The sequence below is a fragment of the Gastrolobium bilobum genome, unplaced genomic scaffold (assembly GCF_033153095.1).
Source record: "Gastrolobium bilobum isolate Gb01-03AN ecotype WA unplaced genomic scaffold, APGP_CSIRO_Gbil_v1 utg3729, whole genome shotgun sequence".
In the NCBI taxonomy this organism is placed as follows: Eukaryota; Viridiplantae; Streptophyta; class Magnoliopsida; order Fabales; family Fabaceae; genus Gastrolobium; species Gastrolobium bilobum.
Window position 1 is genome coordinate 95,593 of NW_026900102.1, and position 21,410 is coordinate 117,002.

General features: G+C 36.9%; 4 protein-coding genes across 4 annotated transcripts; 3 read left to right on the forward strand and 1 right to left on the reverse strand.

Annotated features, from left to right (window-relative positions):
* The first annotated feature begins 4,258 nt into the window (after positions 1-4,258).
* Positions 4,259-6,398, forward strand: LOC133295317 (GRAS family protein TF80-like). Its single transcript, XM_061494125.1, has 2 exons — positions 4,259-4,268; positions 5,080-6,398. The coding sequence occupies exons 1-2, from the start codon at positions 4,259-4,261 to the stop codon at positions 6,396-6,398; spliced, it is 1,329 nt and encodes a 442-aa protein (XP_061350109.1).
* Positions 6,399-17,644: 11,246 nt separating this feature from the next.
* Positions 17,645-18,457, forward strand: LOC133295313 (GRAS family protein TF80-like). The gene has a single exon (XM_061494121.1). It carries the CDS (start codon positions 17,645-17,647, stop codon positions 18,455-18,457), a length of 813 nt encoding a protein of 270 aa, XP_061350105.1.
* A 29-nt stretch (positions 18,458-18,486) lies between these two features.
* Positions 18,487-18,900, forward strand: LOC133295314 (GRAS family protein TF80-like). The gene has a single exon (XM_061494122.1). The coding sequence runs from the start codon at positions 18,487-18,489 to the stop codon at positions 18,898-18,900; it is 414 nt and encodes a 137-aa protein (XP_061350106.1).
* A 1,308-nt stretch (positions 18,901-20,208) lies between these two features.
* On the reverse strand, positions 20,209-20,895 carry LOC133295316 (dirigent protein 21-like). The gene has a single exon (XM_061494124.1). It carries the CDS (start codon positions 20,887-20,889, stop codon positions 20,320-20,322), a length of 570 nt encoding a protein of 189 aa, XP_061350108.1. The 5' UTR covers positions 20,890-20,895; the 3' UTR covers positions 20,209-20,319.
* Positions 20,896-21,410: the final 515 nt, after the last annotated feature.

Consider the following 21,410-nt stretch of genomic DNA (forward strand, 5'->3'; position numbering starts at 1 on the left):
AACCTTCTTCAATGAAGAAGTAAAAACCCACGGGACCTAGTCCAGATCAAAAATCCACTATGAAAATAATGGTTACAAAGAATCAAATACACCAATGTGGTGGTTAACTCAACTTATCCAACAATGGTGATAATCAAATTACCCTAGAGATGTTTCACTCAAACTCTCTCTAGAGATCTCTCAAATGCAAAGCATAAAACTTTGCTCAAACAATCAAATAATTCTCTCAAATTTCTTAACCTAGCCTCCACCCACAACTAATGAGTATATATAGAGGAGGTGGAAATTAGGGTTAGGGTTTTTAGGAAACCCCTCAAATGGGCTTGGGCTTAGCATTGAAGGAGGAAGCCCAATATTTTTTTAGATATTTGAGTATGTTTATAATTCTTTAATATAAATTGTAAAATTACATATAATTACCAGGTCATGCGATTGAACCAGTGACCCACTCGTTTAACCAGTGACCCAGTACCTCGACCGGATTAATAATCGAGCCGATTTTAATAACATCGGTTTAAACCATGCGACTGATCATTTTTCCGTGACTTGTTTTTTTTTTTTTTAAATGTGGGCCCCATCTAATTTGCTCTCTAGGAACATGGGAAGTTATAGGCCCACAAAAAAATATTAATCGAGGGCATTATAATAAGTTTGTACGCGGCAAGCTGGTGAAGCAAAGGACAAGGGAAATTGGAACTGAATGCTACAAACTCGGAAACATCCAGGTTATGTGATAGTTAGGGCCTAGGATGATGGCATAGGTTTTGAGAAGACATGAATTGTTAAATTTTTGGATTGGTTCTCGTTCTCATTTTCATCGCATACTTCTGAAATAAAATTCTTCACATCATTCTCAAGTCTCATTCTTTACCTTGTGAACTTCTTCTGTAACATCTCGAGCGCTGACGAGGGCGGGGAGTGATCGCCGATGCGAAAGGGCATGGACAAGGAGCGGCTCCTAACAGGCTTCCAGTGGGGGGGTTACATGCATGAATAATTCGAATCGACATCCGAAAGAGAGGGATTCCAAAGACTGTGCAGGTGTGAGACTGCACAGTTTGTGATAGCTTATAAGAATTAATTGGTACTACCTATGCTAACAAGATGCATCTTCTTTTCGGTAGCCCTAAACGGAAGAACTCCACAGTTAAGCGTGCTTGACTTGGAGCAATTATGGGATGGGTGACCTCCTGGGAAGTTTTCCCAGGAAGTGTGCGAGTGAGGAAAGAGCACACTGAAAAGTCTCGTGTTAGTATGTGGGGATAGTCATTGATTCTTGAAGCGGTCGGGCGTTACAAGATGGTATCAGAGCAGGGCCTCTCATCCAGTACGGTGTGGTTCGAGGACGAACCAGGCGGAAGCTGGTGGGCATGTAACATCCCGGGCGCTGACGAGGGCGGGGAGTGATCGCCGGTGCGCAAGGCCACGGACAAGGAGCGGCTCCTGGCAGGCTTCTAGGGACGGGGGTACATGAATGAATCGAATCAACACCCGAAAGAGAGGGATTCCACAGACTGTGCTGGTATGGGACGGTACAGTTGGGAATGACTTATAAGAATTAATTGGTACTACCTATACTAACAAGATGCATCTACTTTTTGGTAGCCTGGATCGGAAGAACTCCACAGTTAAGCGTTCTTGACTTGGAGCAATTCAGGGATGAGTGACCTCCTGGGAAGTTTTCCCGGGAAGTGTGCGAGTGAGGACAAAGCACGCTGAAAAGTCTCGTGTTAGTGTGTGGGGACAGTCCCCTTGCAAGTTTCCAGGCGTTACAAGTGGTATCAGAGCAGGCCTCTCTTCCAGTACGGTGTGGTTCGAGGACGAACCAGGCGGAAGCTGGTGGGCATGTAACATCTCGAGCGCTAACGAGGGCGGGGAGTGATCGCCGGTGCGAAAGGGCATGGACAAGGAGCGGCTCCTGACAGGCTTCCAGTGGGGGGTTACATGCATGAATGATTCGAATCGACACCCGAAAGAGAGGGATTCCAAAGACTGTGCAGGTGTGAGACTGCACAGTTTGGGATAACTTATAAGAATTAATTGGTACTACCTATGCTAACAAGATGCATCTTCTTTTTGGTAGCCCAAAACGAAAGAACTCCACAGTTAAGCGTGCTTGACTTGGAGCAATTTTTGGATGGGTGACCTCCTGAGAAGTTTTCCCAGGAAGTGTGCGAGTGAGGAAAAAACATACTGAAAAGTCTCGTGTTAGTATGTGGGGATAGTCATTGATTCTTGAAGCGGTCGGGCGTTACATCTTCTGCATATGGATTATCATCTTTTATTTTTTAGATACAGAGGGAGAAGTGTTGAAAGGGCAAATTGTAGAACACTGGGCATGATTAATTTTAAGTTATATATATATATATATGGGAAAAATGTTTCTGCAGTTAATGCAGATAAATTATCTTCATTTATTTCCAAAACTACGTCGTTTTAGTATTGAAATCTTAAAAAATTATAAATATAAAGACTTGTAATCCTGAAATAAATTAAAATTACAAAAACACCATGATTTCCGTCCCAAAACGACGTCGTATTGGGCTTACTGCAGATAGCTTATCTGCAGTAACTGCAGAAAAAACGAACCCTATATATATATATATAGGATACTTTGACACTGGTGTCAAATTTAAAGTTTGACACCTCATCTGAAAGCCATTAGATCCGATGGCTCTGATTTGTAAGCTTGTTACACCATTGAACTTTTTTGATCTAATGGTTTTCCCCATATATATATATATATAGGAAAAGATATTGTAACAACCAAGTTATGTTACTACCATGTTACTACCAATCAATCTCACCGTTAGATTAATTATGTTGATCCAACGGTTATATTTATTTTCATCTTTATATGATTATGATTCCTCATATTTAAAGTGAAAGCATTAAGTATGGGAAATCATAACCATACAAAGGTGGAAATAAATATAAAGTATTAAATTTGGGAAATCATGACTATACAAAGATGAAAATAAATATAACCGTTGGATCAACATAATCGATCTAACGGTGAGATTGATTGGTAGTAACATGGTAGTAACACAGCTTGGTTGTTACAATATCCTTCCTATATATATATATATGTGTGTGTGTGTGTGAAGATCAATTTACATATGTATAGAAATAAAAAATCTTCCGTCTAATCTTAATTATGGATCTGTTTACATTAATGACTTACATATTTAAAAATTTATAGCAATTAAATATAAATAAGATCAATGATTAGAATTGAAAATGTAAATTAAACGGGCATAAAATAATTCTGCCCAATATATATATATATATATATATATATATATATAAGGAGAAGATTATATTTACAATTTTTTTGTTTACAAACTTTTATAAACTATACTATGTCTGACCGGTCATACTTCAATCAAGAGTGTATGACTAGTCAGACTTAGTATATTTTGTAAAAGAGTTCGTAAACGGATCATTCCCTTATATAAATTCAGTTTTCTTAGCATGTGCAGTGCGATTATAATAGGACACTGATCCAAAATGGTCTAACTAAAGAGCAAAGGTCAAGTGCCTTGAATGAAGCTTATTGTAATCCAAGTTGATCATATTTATAAATCAGGGGGTCTTGTAGTATCCTCAAGACATCGATTCATTAGAATATTATTTACTGCATAGAGAGCATACTATTGGAACCACTTCCTATATGAGAATATGCATATGAAAATTCTTATCCACATTGGTTATCTTAATCTCAACTACTGAATTGTCTGTTTCTCATTTGTCCAAGGAGAAGTTCCCCAGTGGAGGGGAAGCCTTCGACATAATCCAAACATTGTTTTGGAGGATGTTCCTAGGATTTTCCTTGCAAATCTCATCATCAACCACTAAGAAACAAGCAAAACCTGTTTGGACATGATTGTATTTGACAATGATACCCTTTCTGTCCAGCACTAATGTGTCTTATTCTATATAGAGACAATTTTGGGCAGAGAGGGGGTTCTGAATTTCAGAAATTTCATATTCCTCTGATGCATCAGAAAGGTGACAAATTAGAGGTGACAAAAACAACCCCTTCTCTTGTCCGTTATTGGGAAACTCTTCAGGACAAGGGGTTCTATTCTCTATAAAGCTCTATACCACAAACACTTAAGAGCTTTGCATTTAGCCGGGTAACAATAGGACCTTTGGTTTTTTTGCTCTTTAGAGGCCTTCTTGACATACCAAGAAGGCTAGCTGTTAATAATTTGAAGTTGGTCGTGTTGCTTGATCAGTTGTTCAAGGTGCACCTATGGACTCAGGTAATACTCTTTGTTCTTTAAGAATTCATGGCTAAAGAAATTGATGCTTTTAAAAACAGAAAGGAGAAACAACACAAACTTTAATCTTTTCATGCGCATCACTTAGTTCTCTTATGGACTTGATTGCTCAGTAGTTACTAAAAATTTGAGCCCCTAAAAGTAAAAAAAAGGGGATACAATTTAGAGCTTAACATTGCGAGAAGTGTATGAAAAAAATTTTAGTATAAAAAGTAAACTAAAGTCACCGAAAAAGCTCAAAAACTATGCTTGGTCATTCATTAGATTTGACAGCCTGTTCGCCATTTATTAGAATTAATTATTTGCGTTATTTTATCATTATTTTGGATATAATATTTGACATTATTGTAATTAGTTGAAATTTCCGTTTGAAGTGGTAAGCCACACTTTCTACCACCACAGACATCACAGACAACAATATGAGCAAATCTAAAACATATTTTCAGGCTGTGAACTTAGTATATGATAAGTTGATCACTTAGGAGAAGATATCTCCACATTATTATTTTACAGCTTTTCATTTTTGATTTAACTATTGCTCTTCAGCTAACTTTTCTTTTACAGAATCATTTATGTTAGTTTGGTGAAAGAACAGAATAATTATTCCTTGGACTTGATGACATGTTTTGTTAGAACTTATATTTTAGAAGAGTCCTTGTGTAATTGGTAAGATTGCTTCTAGAAAAATGATACTTAGTTCCAACATTTAGATGCTTTGAGTGGAATGAACATCTTTTGTTTTTTCTTCACACCTATGGATCTTACTTATGCTAATTCAGCTATTATGGACTAGGTTCACCGTACCAGTGGCTGAGGGAGATGATATGGGATTCCCAAAGCTTAAATCCGATGAGTCTTCTAATTGAGTGTGCTAAATGTGTTGCATCAGGCAGCATCAAGAATGCAGATATTGGACTTGAATATATTTCTCAAATTTCATCTCCTGAAGGTGATGCAGCACAACGGATGGTCACCTATTTCAGTGAAGCACTTGGTTACAGGATAGTCAAACATTTACCTGGTGTATATAAAGCTCTCAATTCCTCAAAAACTTCATTGTCTTCTGAAGACATCCTTGTTCAGAAATACTTCTATGAATTGTGTCCCTTTTTGAAGTTTTCATACCTGATCGCGAATCAAGCGATTGTTGAAGCAATGGAATTTGAAAAGTTTGTTCATATTATTGATCTCCATTGTTCTGAGCCAGCTCAATGGATAAATCTTCTACTAACTTTAAAGAAACGTCAAGGAGGACCACCCAATTTGAAAATTACAGGCATTCATGAAAAGAAAGAGGTTTTGGACCAAATGAGGTTTCATTTAACAACTGAAGCTGGGAATTTGGATTTTCCTTTGCAGTTCTATCCAATTGTTAGCAAATTGGAAGATGTTGATTTTGAAAACTTGCCTGTCAAGACAGGAGATGCTCTTGCAATTACTTCTGTTCTTCAGCTGCATTCTCTTCTTGCAACTGATGATGAAGTTGTTGGGAAATTCTCACCAGCAGGAGCAGCATCAATGAATCTGCATAGAGCAGTGCACATGGGCCAAAGGACTTTCGCAGAATGGCTTGAGAGAGATATGATCAATGCTTATATCTTGAGTCCCGATTCTGCATTATCACCTCTTTCTTTTGGTGCTTCTCCTAAGATGGGGATCTTTCTTAATGCTATGCGAAAGCTTCAACCAAAACTATTTGTGATAACTGAACAAGAATCAAATCTAAATGGATCTAATTTGATGGAGAGATTTGACAGAGCAATGTACTTTTACAGTGCATTGTTTGATTGCTTGGAGTCTACTGTTATGAGAACATCAGCAGAGAGACAAAAACTTGAGAGCAAGCTTCTCGGAGAGCAGATAAAGAACATTATTGCTTGTGAGGGGGTTGACAGAAAGGAGAGGCATGAGAAACTTGAGAAATGGATTCAAAGGCTTGAAATGGCTGGGTTTGTGAAGGTACCTTTGAGCTACAATGGGAGAATAGAAGCAAAGAATCTGTTGCAGAGCTATGGTCATAAATACAAGTTTCGAGAAGAGAATGATTGCTTGCTTGTCTGCTGGAGTGATAGACCCCTCTTCTCTGTATCGGCATGGAATTTTAGGAGATGAATCTTCATATATATATATATATATATCTATATATATATATATCTGCTGGAATATGAAGGTCCCCTTGAGGTGTTTAATTATTATGCCATGGGTTTGAAGAGATATAAAATGAAATAATCAACAAGACTAGGAGGTGGATGGGTTTGTACTTTCATCTTTCTTTCTTTTCTAAGTTTTAATTGTTTCAATGTATAAAGGATTTTGTGTTTTTGTTCTCATTAGCTGCTGGGTGTTTTTAAAGAAGTCAAACAACATATCCATCTTGTATTGTTGCTAATGTTAATATCAATTCATTTCTGTACAACATGTTTCATTTTTTATTCCCACGTTTGTTGAATTTTCAAATAAATTTTTAAATGTCACTGCTCTTGGTTTGTATCTCTTTGGAGGTTTGGTGCTCTTTGGCTTTTATTGAAATGGACCACCACATTTTTCTTACTCAAGCTTTTGCAGGATCACCAACTTCAGTTATATTAGTACATACTACATAGCATTGGCTAAAACTCATGTTCATTTACAACAGAAGGTGGTGGTTGGTAAATCAACCAAAGCTGCGAAAAACTCCCGCATAAGAAATTGAGACATAGCTATGCCAAAGGCATGTTTGAGTATGTTCAGAGAGAAAAGAGAAGCATATGTTGAAAATTGTGTCAATGCACACACTTGATTGTTGGGAATGCAAATATGAGTGATGAATTCTCACTCTAGTTACAAATTGACCAAGCAAGAAACATATAAGTGAAAGACTTAGAAACTCAATGCTTTAAAGCTTTTGGTTATGATGTGGTGTCGGTTTACTCATTGTGGGTTGTCGTTTAGTTCATTCATAGAGGTCTCCCTTGCTTTAGCTTTAGGCTTCACATGGCTACCTAACATATATGCGATAGGATATTTTTCTTAATGATGTGATAATCTACCTCAATGTGTTTGGTCTTACCGTAAAACACTGGATATGTAACGCCCCGTCTGCAACCGGTTAATTAACATTCATACGATAGTAAGCGCAACATGCTCAACTTAATTAATGCGGAAACTAACTGAATAAATTTTCTCTTTTTCCTTATGTATTGCAAACGTTTTCACTTCCATGGCCAAAATAAAAGGGACATCATTTTCTCTGCATTTTGGACCACTGGAGATAATTCCCACAAAGATAATTTCAACCTGATTGACAATTTGATATAATCCAGACATAAACCATATTATCCAGCCATCCATGGCATAGGCTATCCCATACATAACAGGTCTCAAAATAATATCCATAAAGTTACTTACATGATTACATCAACCAACTAAAAGAGATGTAATCAAATAAGTAACCCAGACATATACATACATAACTAACAAAATAGATAAACTATCAACATGGCATAGACATCTCCTATGCTCTGAAAATAATGACATGGCATATAGATACATATCCAAAATAAAACCATGCCAAATACGTATCAGTATAACAAGCTAATTCTAACTATCATGTCAGGTAATATCTCTCATCTGGCTTCTTGTCACGTTATGTCTCAGCACCATCAACTCTGTACCTGAAATGGTAATTCTCATAACGCGGGATGAGATAATGTAATTACCTCAGTAAGCTAGGGACCCTTGGAGGGCTCTTCCACCCATAAGCTCACTTCTGGTATAATCACAGCACATAAAATATCCATGCATGCATCAGAATATGTATGACAATGCAGTGTGCAATGATGTAATCCTACTGGCCAGAGAATATAACAAGTATGCATTACGCAAGGAAACACCGTCTTGCAACATACCGTATGAGGAAACACTGTCTCATACTATGCATAAGGAAACACTGTCTTATGCCTCACACAAGGAAACACCGTCTTATGTGGCACACAAATATACATACATATACATGCAACACATAATAGTTCATTTTCAACATACCATATCAAACTACCATCCTCCCTCAGAGTCTGGTGGAACAAACGGGGGATTAACCCCAAGGACCGAAAGCTTACCTGGGATAGCTCTTTTTCTAGCCTCTTCCAAGTCAAAGGTCCACAAGCCAACAAAATGCTCAACAAATGACCAACACACCTATCTATGGTGAATTTATCACAATTAAACATATATTCATTTCATATAAGTTTCACATCAAACTATTGTTTGATACTTACCTCAATCTCAAATAATTAAGAGCTTGCTCAACGTCCATATCTTGCTCTAGTCCATGCTCTTGCTCCATAAGTCCATTTGGTCTCACACTATAACCAATGAACACATTTACATCATTATTCATCATAAATTTATATATACGGTATTGTTCATCTCTACAGTACTATTCACGTATATGTCACTATTCATGTATACGATACTATTCAAAAATACGGTATCTTTAATTTTTTCGAATACATTTTAACTGTTAAAATCTTCATCTAAACATTTTTCTCAACATGAGCTAAGCCTCAATCAAATGCTCATTCAAGCCAAAGTTTCAAAATGGAAACCTAAATTCAATCTTCATAAAAACATGAAAAAGGAAAGGAATTTCTTACCACAATGCATTCTAGAACAAAGGAGAGATGAGTTTCTAAGCTCCCATGGCTTCAAACTCCATCAAAACCCACCCAAAAATACTGGTACCAATGGATTCTTCTCGAAATTTCTCACAAGTTTGGCTTTGGAACGAAGTGATTTGGAGGTCTCTAGCTCAAGTTATGAATTTTGAAAGATTTTATTTCTTCTTTTACCAAATTGTGACTTTATTTCTTTTTCTTCTACTTTTCTTATAATTATTCTTCAATATTATGATTAAAATCATTAATTCATAATTAAATCCACAACTACTACATGTGAGGGTTATTATAGGATATGAGTTGATACACAAAGCCGCTTGATTGTTACATGTAAGTATCATTTGCATAGTGTCCCCAAATCAATGTTCTTTAAGAAGTTGTTCAACCAAATGAGCTTGCAAGGCCATTGCTCGGTGTGCTCGGTATTCTACTTAGGCACTTAACCTTGCAACTATATTTTGTTTTTTACTTTTCTATGATATCATATTGCATTCAAAGAACACGCAACACCTTGAAGTTAATTGTTGATCAATAGGAGAATTTGCCCAATTCGCATCTAGGGAGCTAAAACTTAAGAATGTAAATGACAGAATCCTAATGTTGATGTCATAATGGTACCCTCGGAAGCTTGACATTTGCATACAGACCAACTTAAAAAGGTTTGTGAAGATGACACACTAGGTCAGACTCCCTCTAAGAACAAATCCATTTAGTTGCTGAGTCATACCAAACCGTTGCATAAAAGAGCTTAATCATTGAGATGAACATACAAAGATTTGCGAAAAATGACACGCTAGACCAGATTCTTCAAGAGCAACAAACCCATATGGTTGCTATGTAACCTTTTTTTGTCAAAATCACTATGAAGGAAAGCATTCCTAATGTTCAACTGATGAAGGAACTAATGACGAATAGCAACCATTGAGAAAAAGAGCAGTACACGATGTTGGGTATGGCTATACTTTGTATTCAGATAGCGACTCAAGTTAGCTGGACACAGAGAAAGCCAACAGGTCCTCTTCATGAATACCTGTTGTTGCTTAGGATTTATAAACCTATTTGTATTTCTCTTGTAAATAAAGTGCTTTGTAACAAGTGCAAGGAAGAGAATATAGTGAAATATTACTAGATGTAGCTCACATTTGGTGAATTGGGATAAATCTGTGTCAATTTTCTTTCTTCCTTTCTCTTTTTTCTGTTTTTCGATTATGTGTATGATTTTTTGGTCCCAACACAGAAGTCATGTTAGCCACAAGAGAAAAAGGTGTCTTCATAATCCAAGACAATTCTAGGTATACTCCTTTGTGACTAGACACACCTAATGAACACCATTCAGATAAAGGCACTTGCTATTGTTGCACCTTACATATGAATGTTTGGTACAAAGAACTCTTGTGCCTTGGATTATAGGTTTCTATTAATTTTAGAAAGTCCCATTATTTAAACTATTTTACAGGAGGTTTTTGTGCCAGTGAGATGAGTATGGATTGCTACTTTTGTTTGAATGTTTGAACTTTGAATCCTTCTGTTTGAATATGAATACTCTTTGCATTAGTTGGCATGTATAATGATCCTAATTGGTAAATCTTAATTAGAGGTTTAATTTAAGGATTTAAATGCCATAATTAGATTCAGTGAGTGATTTCGAGTATTTTGACTGTAATCATGACTAGGTTATGAACAGTGCGTTCTGTCGGAGAATTCACAGTCTTGTGAATTAACCGGTAGAGCTTAAATAAGCAAAATGATTTTAGAGACATAATTTGACAATTCTGGCTCCATATATGAGTTCAGAACGAAAAATTGTATAGTCTGGCACCACTAGGGTTAGCCTAGTGGTGTGAGGTGTGTGTGTTAGGAGTGTGTGTAGTGTAGGGTGTTGTGTTCAATTCCTTGTAACCTCCAAAAAAAAAATTGTATAGTCTGGCACTTTCCGTGAAAATCTCGTGAATAGTGTTTTCTACCGGGTATTTTGTACCGCTGTTTAAGCAACCGATAGAGTCCAGAAACAAATAATTGATGAAGTAAGAATAAGAAAGTCCAATATATGCCAAGCAAGTCAATATAGGCCCAAGAAAATGATAAGTTTATAAGTGTTAAGTTTCAAAAATAAATAAAGTACAGTTAGTGGTTCACAGTGCATTTCGTCAAAAACGGCACAGAAACCATACTGTGAATTATGAATATTGTTCCTTAGGAAATAAAAATTAATGTAAATGATTTTAGAAAAATAAAAATATGTTTGTAGCGTTGAGTTAGTTCCGGGTCAGTTTAAGTAAAAATACGCGAAAGAAAAACATCTGTTAAAAAGTCACATGTGTCTATAAAGCTTTGTCATCCAAGTGAATCACTATTCACACAACTAAAGCTCCTTTCTCTCTCTTGCAATCCGAGGAGTGCATCATGGAGGGAGGAAGAACTCCTCACACACTCAACTATAGCTCAAACTAATAGGTGGAATGGATTCATTGAGTGGTTTCCAATCAATTTCATGTGGTGGGTCATTGGATTTGGTGGAATATTCAAGAAGAAATCAAAGAAGGAAATCAAGCCCTAAACCCCCCCTTCCATGATGCACTCCTCGGTTTGCAAGAGAGAGAAAGGAGCTTTAGTTGTGTGAATAGTGATTCACTTGGATGACAAAAGCTTTATAGACACATGTGACTTTTTAACAGATGTTTTTCTTTCGCGTATTTTTACTTAAACTGACCCGGAACTAACTCAACGCTACAAATATATTTTTATTTTTCTAAAATCATTTACATTAATTTTTATTTCCTAAGGAACAATATTCATAATTCACAGTATGGTTTCTGCACCGTTTTTGACGAAATGCACTGTGAACCACTAACTGTACTTTACTTATTTTTGAAACTTAACACTTATAAACTTATCATTTTCTTGGGCCTATATTGACTTGCTTAACATATATTGGACTTTCTTATTCTTACTTCATCAATTATTTGTTTCTGGACTCAACCGGTTGCTTAAACAACGGTACAAAATACCCTGTAGAAAACACTATTTACGAGATTTTCACGGAAAGTGCCAGACTATACAATTTTTCGTTCTGAACTCATATATGGAGTCAGAATTGTCAAATTATGTCTCTAAAATCATTTTTCTTATTTAAGCTCTACCGGTTAATTCACAAGACTGCGAATTCTCCGACAGAACGCACTGTTCATAACCTAGTCATGATTACAGTCAAAATATTCGAAATCACTCACTGAATCTAATTATGGCATTTAAATCCTTAAATTAAACCTCTAATTATGATTTATCAGTTAGGGTCATTATATTCACGCCACCTTTTAAGGATTTTGCCCACAAAATCAAATATCAAATAAAACATATACCTGACGTCAAACTCAGGGTACTGCTAGAGAATTTCATTCTCCCGCTCCCAAGTAGCGTCCTCAGGAGTCAATCCTTCCCATTGCACCTTGATAATGGGAATAGTCTTGTTTCTCAACAATTTTTCATCACGAGCTAGAACCTTCAACGGTCCCACAACAAATTTCAAGTCATTCCTTACTTCAATATCGTTCCGCTGAACAATGTGGGACGCATCCGACACGTATTTTAGAAGTTGGCTGATGTGAAAAACACTATGCAGATTTGACAGATGTAGAGGTAAGGCAAGCTGGTATGCCACAGGTCTGACCCTCTTTATAATCTGGTAGGGCCCAATGAACCTAGGACTCAACTTCCTCACTCCTAAAGCCCGCCCAACACCCGTAGTTGGAGACAAACAGATAAATACATGATCCCCTTCTGAAAATTCAAGGGGTCGATGCTTTGCATCATAATAACTCTTTTGGCGACTCTGTACTTTCTTCAATCGATCCTTAATCATTATAATTTGATCGGTAGTCTCTTGGACCATATCAAGCCCAAATAACTGCCTCTCACCAATTTCTGACCAACAAGTAGGCGCCCTGCACCTACGACCATACAAAGCTTCATAGGGAGTCATGCCTAAACTGGCATGATAACTATTATTGTAGGAAAATTCCACCAGAGGAAGATATTTATCCCATGAATTTCCCTGCTCTAAGGCACAAGCCCTCAACATGTCCTCCAGGGTCTGAATAGTCCTCTCAGTCTGACCATCAGTCTGGGGATGATAAGCCGTACTCAGCCTCAGCTATGTACCGAATGCCTGTTGCACAGCATCCCAAAGTCTAGAAGTAAATTTAGGGTCCGGATCACTAATGATACTTTCAGGAACACCATGCAGTTTCACAATCTCCCTTACATATAACCGAGCCAGCTGCTCTGTAGAGAAACTCGTTTTGACTGGTATGAAATGTGCAGACTTTGTCAATCTGTCAACAACTACCCAGATAGAATCAAAACCAGCCTGAGTTCTCGGTAATGCCACCACATAATCCATAGAAATACTGACCCATTTCCATTCTGGAATATCCAAGGGCTGCAATAATCCAGAAGGTCTCTGATGCTCAATCTTAACTTTCTGACATGTCAAACACTTACTCACAAACAAAGCAATATCTTTCTTCATTCCCGACCACCAGAAGTTTCGTTTCAAGTCTTGGTACATCTTGGTAGCACCAGGATGGATAGTGTACTTACCCATATGGCCCTCAGCCAATACCTCATCTACCATTTGACCCTTCGGAACAATGATCCGATCTTTGTAAAACTTAAGACCGAACCTATCCGTGGACACAAAGTCCTGCTCTTTCATAGACTGAATCTCTTCATCAAGCAATATTGAGCTTCTTTAATCCGCTCAACTAATGAGTTCAGGACTACCGTAGTAGTCAATAAATGCGGGCTATCCTCTGCATTCACAGGAATGCGGAGATCCCTGAATTTCTCAATCAAATTATACTCCGAAATCATCAAATTGGCCATACCAAGCGCCTTTCTGCTTAAAGCATCTGCTACTACATTGGCCTTACCGGGGTGATATTGCAATTCAAAATCATAATCCTTCAGGAATTCCACCCATCGGCGTTGCCTCATATTCAGCTCTTTCTGATCAAACAGATACTTCAAACTTTTGTGGTCACTGTAGACAATGAAATCGCCCCCGTATAGAAAGTGTCACCAGATTTTCAATGCGAACACTACGGCTGCCAGCTCAAGATCATGTGTCGGATAGTTCTCCTCATGCGGCTTTAACTGCCGAGAAGCATAAGCAACCACCTGACGGAACTGCATTAAAACACAGCCTAACCCAGACTTAAAAGCATCACAATACACCACAAATTTACTGGTAGGATCCGGCAATATCAATACCGGAGCTGTAGTCAACTTCCTTTTCAACTCCTGAAAACTCACTTCACATTCTTGGGTCCACACAAATGGGTTCCCCTTACGGGTTAACCGTGTCAAAGGTAGTACCATCCGTGAGAATCCCTCAATTAAACGCCTATAATACCCAGCCAAACCAAGAAAACTCCTGATCTCTGTAATATTTTTAGGACGTTCCCATTCTAACACTGCTTCAATCTTACTCGGGTCCACTGTCACTCCTTCCGATGAGAAGACATGGCCCAGAAATTGTATCTCAGAAAGCCATAATTCACACTTTGACGGTTTAGCATACAACTGATGCTCTCTCAGAATCTGCAAAACAACCTTTAAATGCTCAGAATGCTCTTCTTTACTCTTTGAATATACCAGTATGTCATCAATAAAGACAACCACAAACAGATCCAGATAGGTTTTAAAGATCCGATTCATATAACTCATGAAAACGGCTGGTGCATTTGTAAGCCCAAATGGAATAACCAGATACTTATAGTGCCCATATCGGGACCTGAAAGCTGTCTTCGGAATGTCATCCGGCTTTACCCGGATTTGATGATACCCGGACCGGAGATCAATCTTAGAAAATACAGTTGCACCACGCAACTGATCCAACAAATCATCTATACGCGACAAAGGATACTTATTCTTAACAGTAACCTTGTTCAACTGCCGGTAGTCTGTACATAATCTCATAGACCCATCCTTCTTCTTAACGAAGATCACCGGTGCTCCCCACGGAGACACACTTGGTCTGATAAAATTCTTACTGGACAAGTCTTCGACCTGCTTCTTCAATTCAGATAATTCTAGAGGTGACATCCAGTATGGGGCAAGAGAGATAGGCCCCACGCCAGGTAACAAGTCAATTGCAAATTCAATTTCCCTCTTTGGAGGAAAGTGCGGAATTTCATCCGGAAAGACATCCTCAAACTCGGAGACAATCGGAATAACAGAAATTGGCTCCTTGTTGACACCAACCAGACCTCCCAATAAAACAAACCCGGAATCTCCTTCCTTCAAGGCCTTTACCACCCGAAGTACAGACAAATAAGGAGACTCCCTTTCTTCATCATGAGATGAGACAGAAATGGTTTTACTGCAGCAGTCAATCTTCACACAGTACTTGGACAACCAATCCATCCCCAGAATTAAATTCACAGATGCAAGATGTAAGACGATAAAATCGGCAGAATATTCCCTGCCATCATACTTGAATTTCATATTTTCACAAACATAGTCTTCATTAAAAACTCTTCCCACAGCCGTAACAATATGCATAGGAGTTTTCATTTTTATCACATGCAGACCAAATGCTTCAGCTACATAATCAGCAATAAAAGAATGCGTGGCACCAGAATCAAACAAAACACTAAGCATTTCATCACGAACAGAAATCATACCTCGTACCAAACTAGCTGACCTCTCAGCCTCTTGCTGAGTCACTGCATATACTCGGGCAACTGGAGATGGGAGAGGTAGAGATGGTTCCTCAACCACAATAGGAGCCGGAGTAGCCTGAATAGTAGAAACCATATCATAAGTGAGTTGTATTCAGTGTTGTTAAAATTCAATCTATCGCCTAAATATTATGTTCCTGCGTCAAAATTCTGCCCATATTCAAATAATCCAAATAAATATGAATCTGTTTCACAACAAAAATCAGTAGTGTTTAGATATATTAAATTCTGCTGTCCAATAGTTTGGATATTAATTTTAAAATAAACATTCATCAATAAAAGGCGGTGTCAATAATGTACTTCTACTTTTATGTTGTTAAATGCAATCACATCAAGATATTTACACTTCTAAGCATTTAAGATATCATTTTAGAAATTTTACGTAGCTAGACATCATATGTATCAGCATCTCATGACTATATATCCAAAATGTTTCTAAGATATCAATGTAATGCTAGTGTAAAATTATCATTATTCTAATTATTATCTATGTGAAATGCTCATTTTGTTCGCCATTGGTTTCAAATGGACTCTTCTTGCTTTGTTTTTTACGTTGCACAGTTAGAAGATTTTCATGTCCAAACTGAAAAGTTACAGACTATGAACCCTTGGATTCTCCCATGGTATAACATTGTTCAGACCGATAATTGATGACTTTAATGTTAGATAAGAAGGCTCTGTTCAATGTACAAAGCGACTTTGTTTGAATTTTGTTCCAAACCTATGTTTGTTTAACCTAAGATATATTTTATATTCATTTACATATGGTGCTAAAATATTTTCTTAGTACTTCTTTATCTAATAGTAATCAGCATATTATGTTTTATCCACATTTAGTTTTCTCAGAAGTTACTTGTCTCATTCTTGCTCCATAAACTAAGGAGTAAGGAAAAATATTTTTGTCTCCTCCTTTGCAAACACATTTCTTAGTACCAATCTCCTTTGTCTAAGACTAGCTAGCCTTTTATATGAACACAAATAATAGTTTTGGACATTGTTGGATTGTAATTGAATTGGACTATTGTACCTATTTTAGCAAGGAAAAATCTCATCTTAAGGACAGAAGAAACCAAGTATGGTCAAAGGTGTACAAATCAATGCTGACAAGATGGACTCCTTGTATTGTCGATAGCTAAATGCAGAAAGTCGTTCATGACAAGAACTTTAACTTCTGTTGGTTCACTTCCCTATAAAACCCAACTCCATAGTCCTTATGGAGCTTTGTATTCTCTTATAGGGGACATTGGAACATCGAGGAAGTGTTCAATTGCGTTTTTAATTGGATTGGAAACGTAGTAAAGAAATTAGAGTGTGCATGGCCTTTTAGGTTTCCAAGGTCCAACATATGGATCCAGGTAATACTCTCTCTACCTAGTAGAATATTGGTCTTCAAGAAAGTTGAGAAGAAACAATAAATTCCATCAAAAAGGGTTAGAAACTATTCTGTTTGGTCAATCTTTCTGGCACCACAGGTGTTTTATCCTCTCATGTACAATTTGTTTCTCTTAAGAATTTACTATTTTAACACAATAATCATGTGGTATTCTTGAAAGAATTGTAGAGCAATTTCTCCTTTGACCTTGTAAGCTCTAATGTCATTAAAATCACCAACTATACATCTCAAAAGCTTAAGCTTTTACTTAAAGGCTAATTAATGAATGGTTTTTGTATCTAATAGTTCAAAATACTTGTTATTCTGAACAAAGTTTATTGGGAGATAATTGCTTGAAAATGATGAATGATTACAACAACAAATTATTTCTCAAGCTGTACTATTTCTGCATGCATTGAATTTGACATTGCAATAACACTTCTGAGTTTGCCAAAACCGAACTCATTTTGTTATTGAGAGTGGAAATGGTTGATGAGAAACAATTATCTTTCGTTACACTTCTTTCCCAGTTTTTTTCTGATAAAGCTATCTCTTATATTGGGTTCACCATACCCGTGGCTCAAAGATATGAATGGGGAGGAGAGGGGCAAATACCTGGTCCTTACTCTTAATAATTGTGCTAAATTTATTGAGTCAGGAAGCATCGTGAATGCAGATACTGCACTGGACTATATTGCTCACGTTGCATCCCATGATGGTGATGCAATGCAGCGAGTAGCCACCTATGTGAGTGAGGGCCTAGCTTGCCAAGCACTGAAAAATTTTCGTGGTGTACCTAAAGCTCTGAGTTTGTCAAAAACATTGTCAACATCAGAAGAACTACTTGTTAAGAAATTATTCTTTGATATGTTTCCATTTTTAGAGATTGCGTATGTGATCACAAGTCATGCCATTGCTGAAGCCATGGAAGGGGAAGAAGTGATCAATATCATTGATCTCAGTGCATCTGATGCTGCTCAGTGGATTTATCTTATGAAGAGATTAAAAGAAAATCAAAATAACACACCATTTCTGAAAATTACAGGCATTCATGAGAAGAAGGAAGTGTTGGAGAAAATGGCCATTTATTTGAGAGTAGAAGCAGAAAAGTTGAATTTCCATCTTCAGTTCAATGCTATTGTAAGCACTTTGGAGAATCTTGACCTTGAAGGATTGCCTGTCATGAAAGGAGAGCCTCTAGCAATCAGTTCAGTACTTCAGTTACACTCTCTTCTGGCCACTGATGACCCAATTGTGTGCAGCAGGAGCTTGCCTGCAGAATCAATGAATCAACGAACCTTTGCAGAGATGCTTGGGAAACAAAAGATCAACCCGAGTTCGAATTCATCATTGTTACCACTTCCTCTATGTGCTTCTTCACCAAGATGGTGTGCTTTCTAAATGGCCTGAGGAAACTTCAACCAAGAGTGATGATGATTACTGAACAAGAATCCAACACTAATTGTTCTTCTTTGACAGAAAGGGTTGACAAAGCATTGGACTTTTATGGTGCATTGTTCACTTGCTTGGAATCTACTGTTTCAAAAACAGAAGTAGAGAGAATCATACTGGAGAGGACTCTACTTGGGGAGGAAATAAAGAACATTGTTGCATGTGAAGGAGTTGAGAGAAAGGTGAGGCATGAGAAACTTGAGACTTGGATCCCAAGGCTTGAATTGGCTGGTTTTGGGAGGGTACCTATCAGCTATGAAGGGATAACGCAGGCAAAAAAACAGTTGCACAGGTATGGAAATGGATATAAGCTTCATCAGGAGAAGAATTGCTTGTTTGCTTGCTGGAATGGTAAGCCACTCTTTTCTGTATCATCCTGGAAGCTTAGATGAATATATCTCCTTGTTGAAGAGCAGTGTGATGGTGACATTAACTAGTTTGGAATATCCAAAGATATTGCTATCGTTGTTGATGATGTAAGAATACTATGAAACTGTGTGGATTGCACATTAGAAAGTTTTATTGAGGTTCAGTTTTTATTTAGCTATTTGCCAAAGTGTGTGAATGTTCAAAACTCTATAAATTATCAGATGTTTATGATTTTATATATTGAAAGTAGCAAGATTGTAAAATTGGCATTCTTCCATGTCTCTAGGATTTTGTGTAAAGGGTTACATTTTTTCTTCATTTATCTTTAAGTGATTAGTCCTATAAAGAAATCAATCTACACCTGTCTGATAGGCACTTTGTCTTCCACAGTTACATAGTGATATTCTATTTCAGCAACGAGCATGTTTTACAATTAGACTTATTTCTGTTTATCGAAATTTGCATGATGTTGATACTCTGCTGTGTCTCCCCCAAGCATGTATGGGAAGGATCCATTTACAAACTTTTTTTACAAATTACACTATGTACTCCCGAAAAAACATAATGTAACCTAGTGTTCCCCCAGAAGAACACAATGTAATTTGTAAGAGTTTGTAAACAAAAAATTTGTAAATATAACCCTTCCCGTATACATATAGGAACATAAACTGGACTAAATCACACACATACCTGCCAGGAGTGAAAGTGTGGGGAAGAGAAAGATTCGATGTCTGAGAGACAAGGGATAAAGAAAGACTAATGACTCTGCTTCTTACACAAATAAGAAGAATATAGTAATATACATACAAATATTTTAATTTTTTTTATATGAACACTGGTATCCAGAAGCTACTTAGACACCTTGCTAATAGGGAGTTAAGATGGGTGAATCACTTCAGAGACTAAGCTCTTTCAGCAACTTCTTTCTTTTTTTCATTCATAATACTCAAACCAGGAATACCTAGCTTCTGCCACTGGAATCAACATATGTTATAAACTAATCATAAAGAAAGATTAGAATAATAGAATGCAACTAGAAAAGAGTTCTGAGTAAACTAATCATAAACAAAGATTAAAACAGTATTTTTATCCGAAAAGAAGTAATTACTGGATAAGAACTCCACTTCTTATATTGGTAAATTAAAAATAATATTTATATAAAAAACTAACACCCAGATCAAATATTACCTTATAAGAGACATACTCTCTCTGTTTCATTCGTAACATGTAATATTGCATTGTCCAATTAACAGCAATATAACAACAAGCCAAAATAATTATAGAAACATACTACAATAAAACATATTTAATTTGATAAAAATGACATGCCAGAAACAAAGCAGCTGCATACATTTATATTAGGGTTACATTAGCAAACTCTAAGTGAGTCTCATCTAGGTGCCATAAGGGCATACAATATCGCACTCTCTCAAAAGTGTAAATTAGGGATGATACACTGTGACATTGTACTCAACAACAAAATGTTCAGGGGTAGAAACAGAATTAACACTATTTGCTATGGCATACCCCCTAGCAAACCTAAACACACCAGTGCCACCAACTATTGGCATTTCTCTATTTTCCTCAGAAATAGGATTTCTCCCTAACATGCTAAGTGTGCTCCCTGCATAGATATCCTCTGTGAAAACAAAATTAGTCAACATGGTCATCCCAAGATCTTGCAAAGAAGAAAGACCAAATAACCCTTGAGCTCTTCCAACATGCTTTGAACTCAGCTCTGGCCCTTCAGTCATAGCATCATCCATCACAAAAGTTGAGCCAAACCCATTAGGAACACCTTTAGGTGTTGGAATAATTTGCACTATTGTTGGGTTTTTGTCATTTCTAATATCATGATAATAAAAGTGGAGATGGGTCAGTTTCTCTGTTAGGTATTGATCTGAGGGTAACTTGATGTGGGATTGTTCTGAGAACACTCCATGGATAGTGGTTAGGTGCGTAGAGATAAGAGTTAGAGACAACAGAAAGTAAAAGCTATGAGGAACAGCCATTGTAAGGTACTTGCACTATTGGACAAAGCACTCGTTTATAAGGGGTTTTGGAATTAAATATTGCGTTTTGAATTTTTTATTAGCCACGACCATCACGAGGGATCAAAGTGAAGCCTTCCCTTGTTTTGTGTGAGAATTCACGTGACATTACTTTAGTCACCTGCAATAAAAATATTATTCATTATTAACTATTTTTCATGTACTATTAGAATAGAAAAATATTTATGTTGTATAATATCAAATGTATATCACTTTAATTATACAAATTATCGTTATTCCTCATTTTATTTGCGTTGAGTTATGTATCATTAAAATTGGTGATTGTGAAAAAAATTAGTATTATATTCGTCGAATTTCGTTGATAATTTATTTCTTCTTTTGGTATACATTTTTGGCCGTTACCACCACTGAATATTTTCGACAGGTTTGTTCATTGGAAATTGTCGAATCTCGATTCTTTCTGATAATGTAGCATGTACCACGTGGCTATAGACGAGAAATTTGCCACCCGATATTACATT

What these genes read in the sequence shown, in the direction of transcription:
- LOC133295316 (XM_061494124.1), bottom strand. Translation starts at nt 20,889, where the DNA reads ATGGCTGTTCCTCATAGCTTTTACTTTCTGTTGTCTCTAACTCTTATC.
- LOC133295314 (XM_061494122.1), top strand. Translation starts at nt 18,487, where the DNA reads ATGATGATTACTGAACAAGAATCCAACACTAATTGTTCTTCTTTGACA.
- LOC133295313 (XM_061494121.1), top strand. Translation starts at nt 17,645, where the DNA reads ATGAATGGGGAGGAGAGGGGCAAATACCTGGTCCTTACTCTTAATAAT.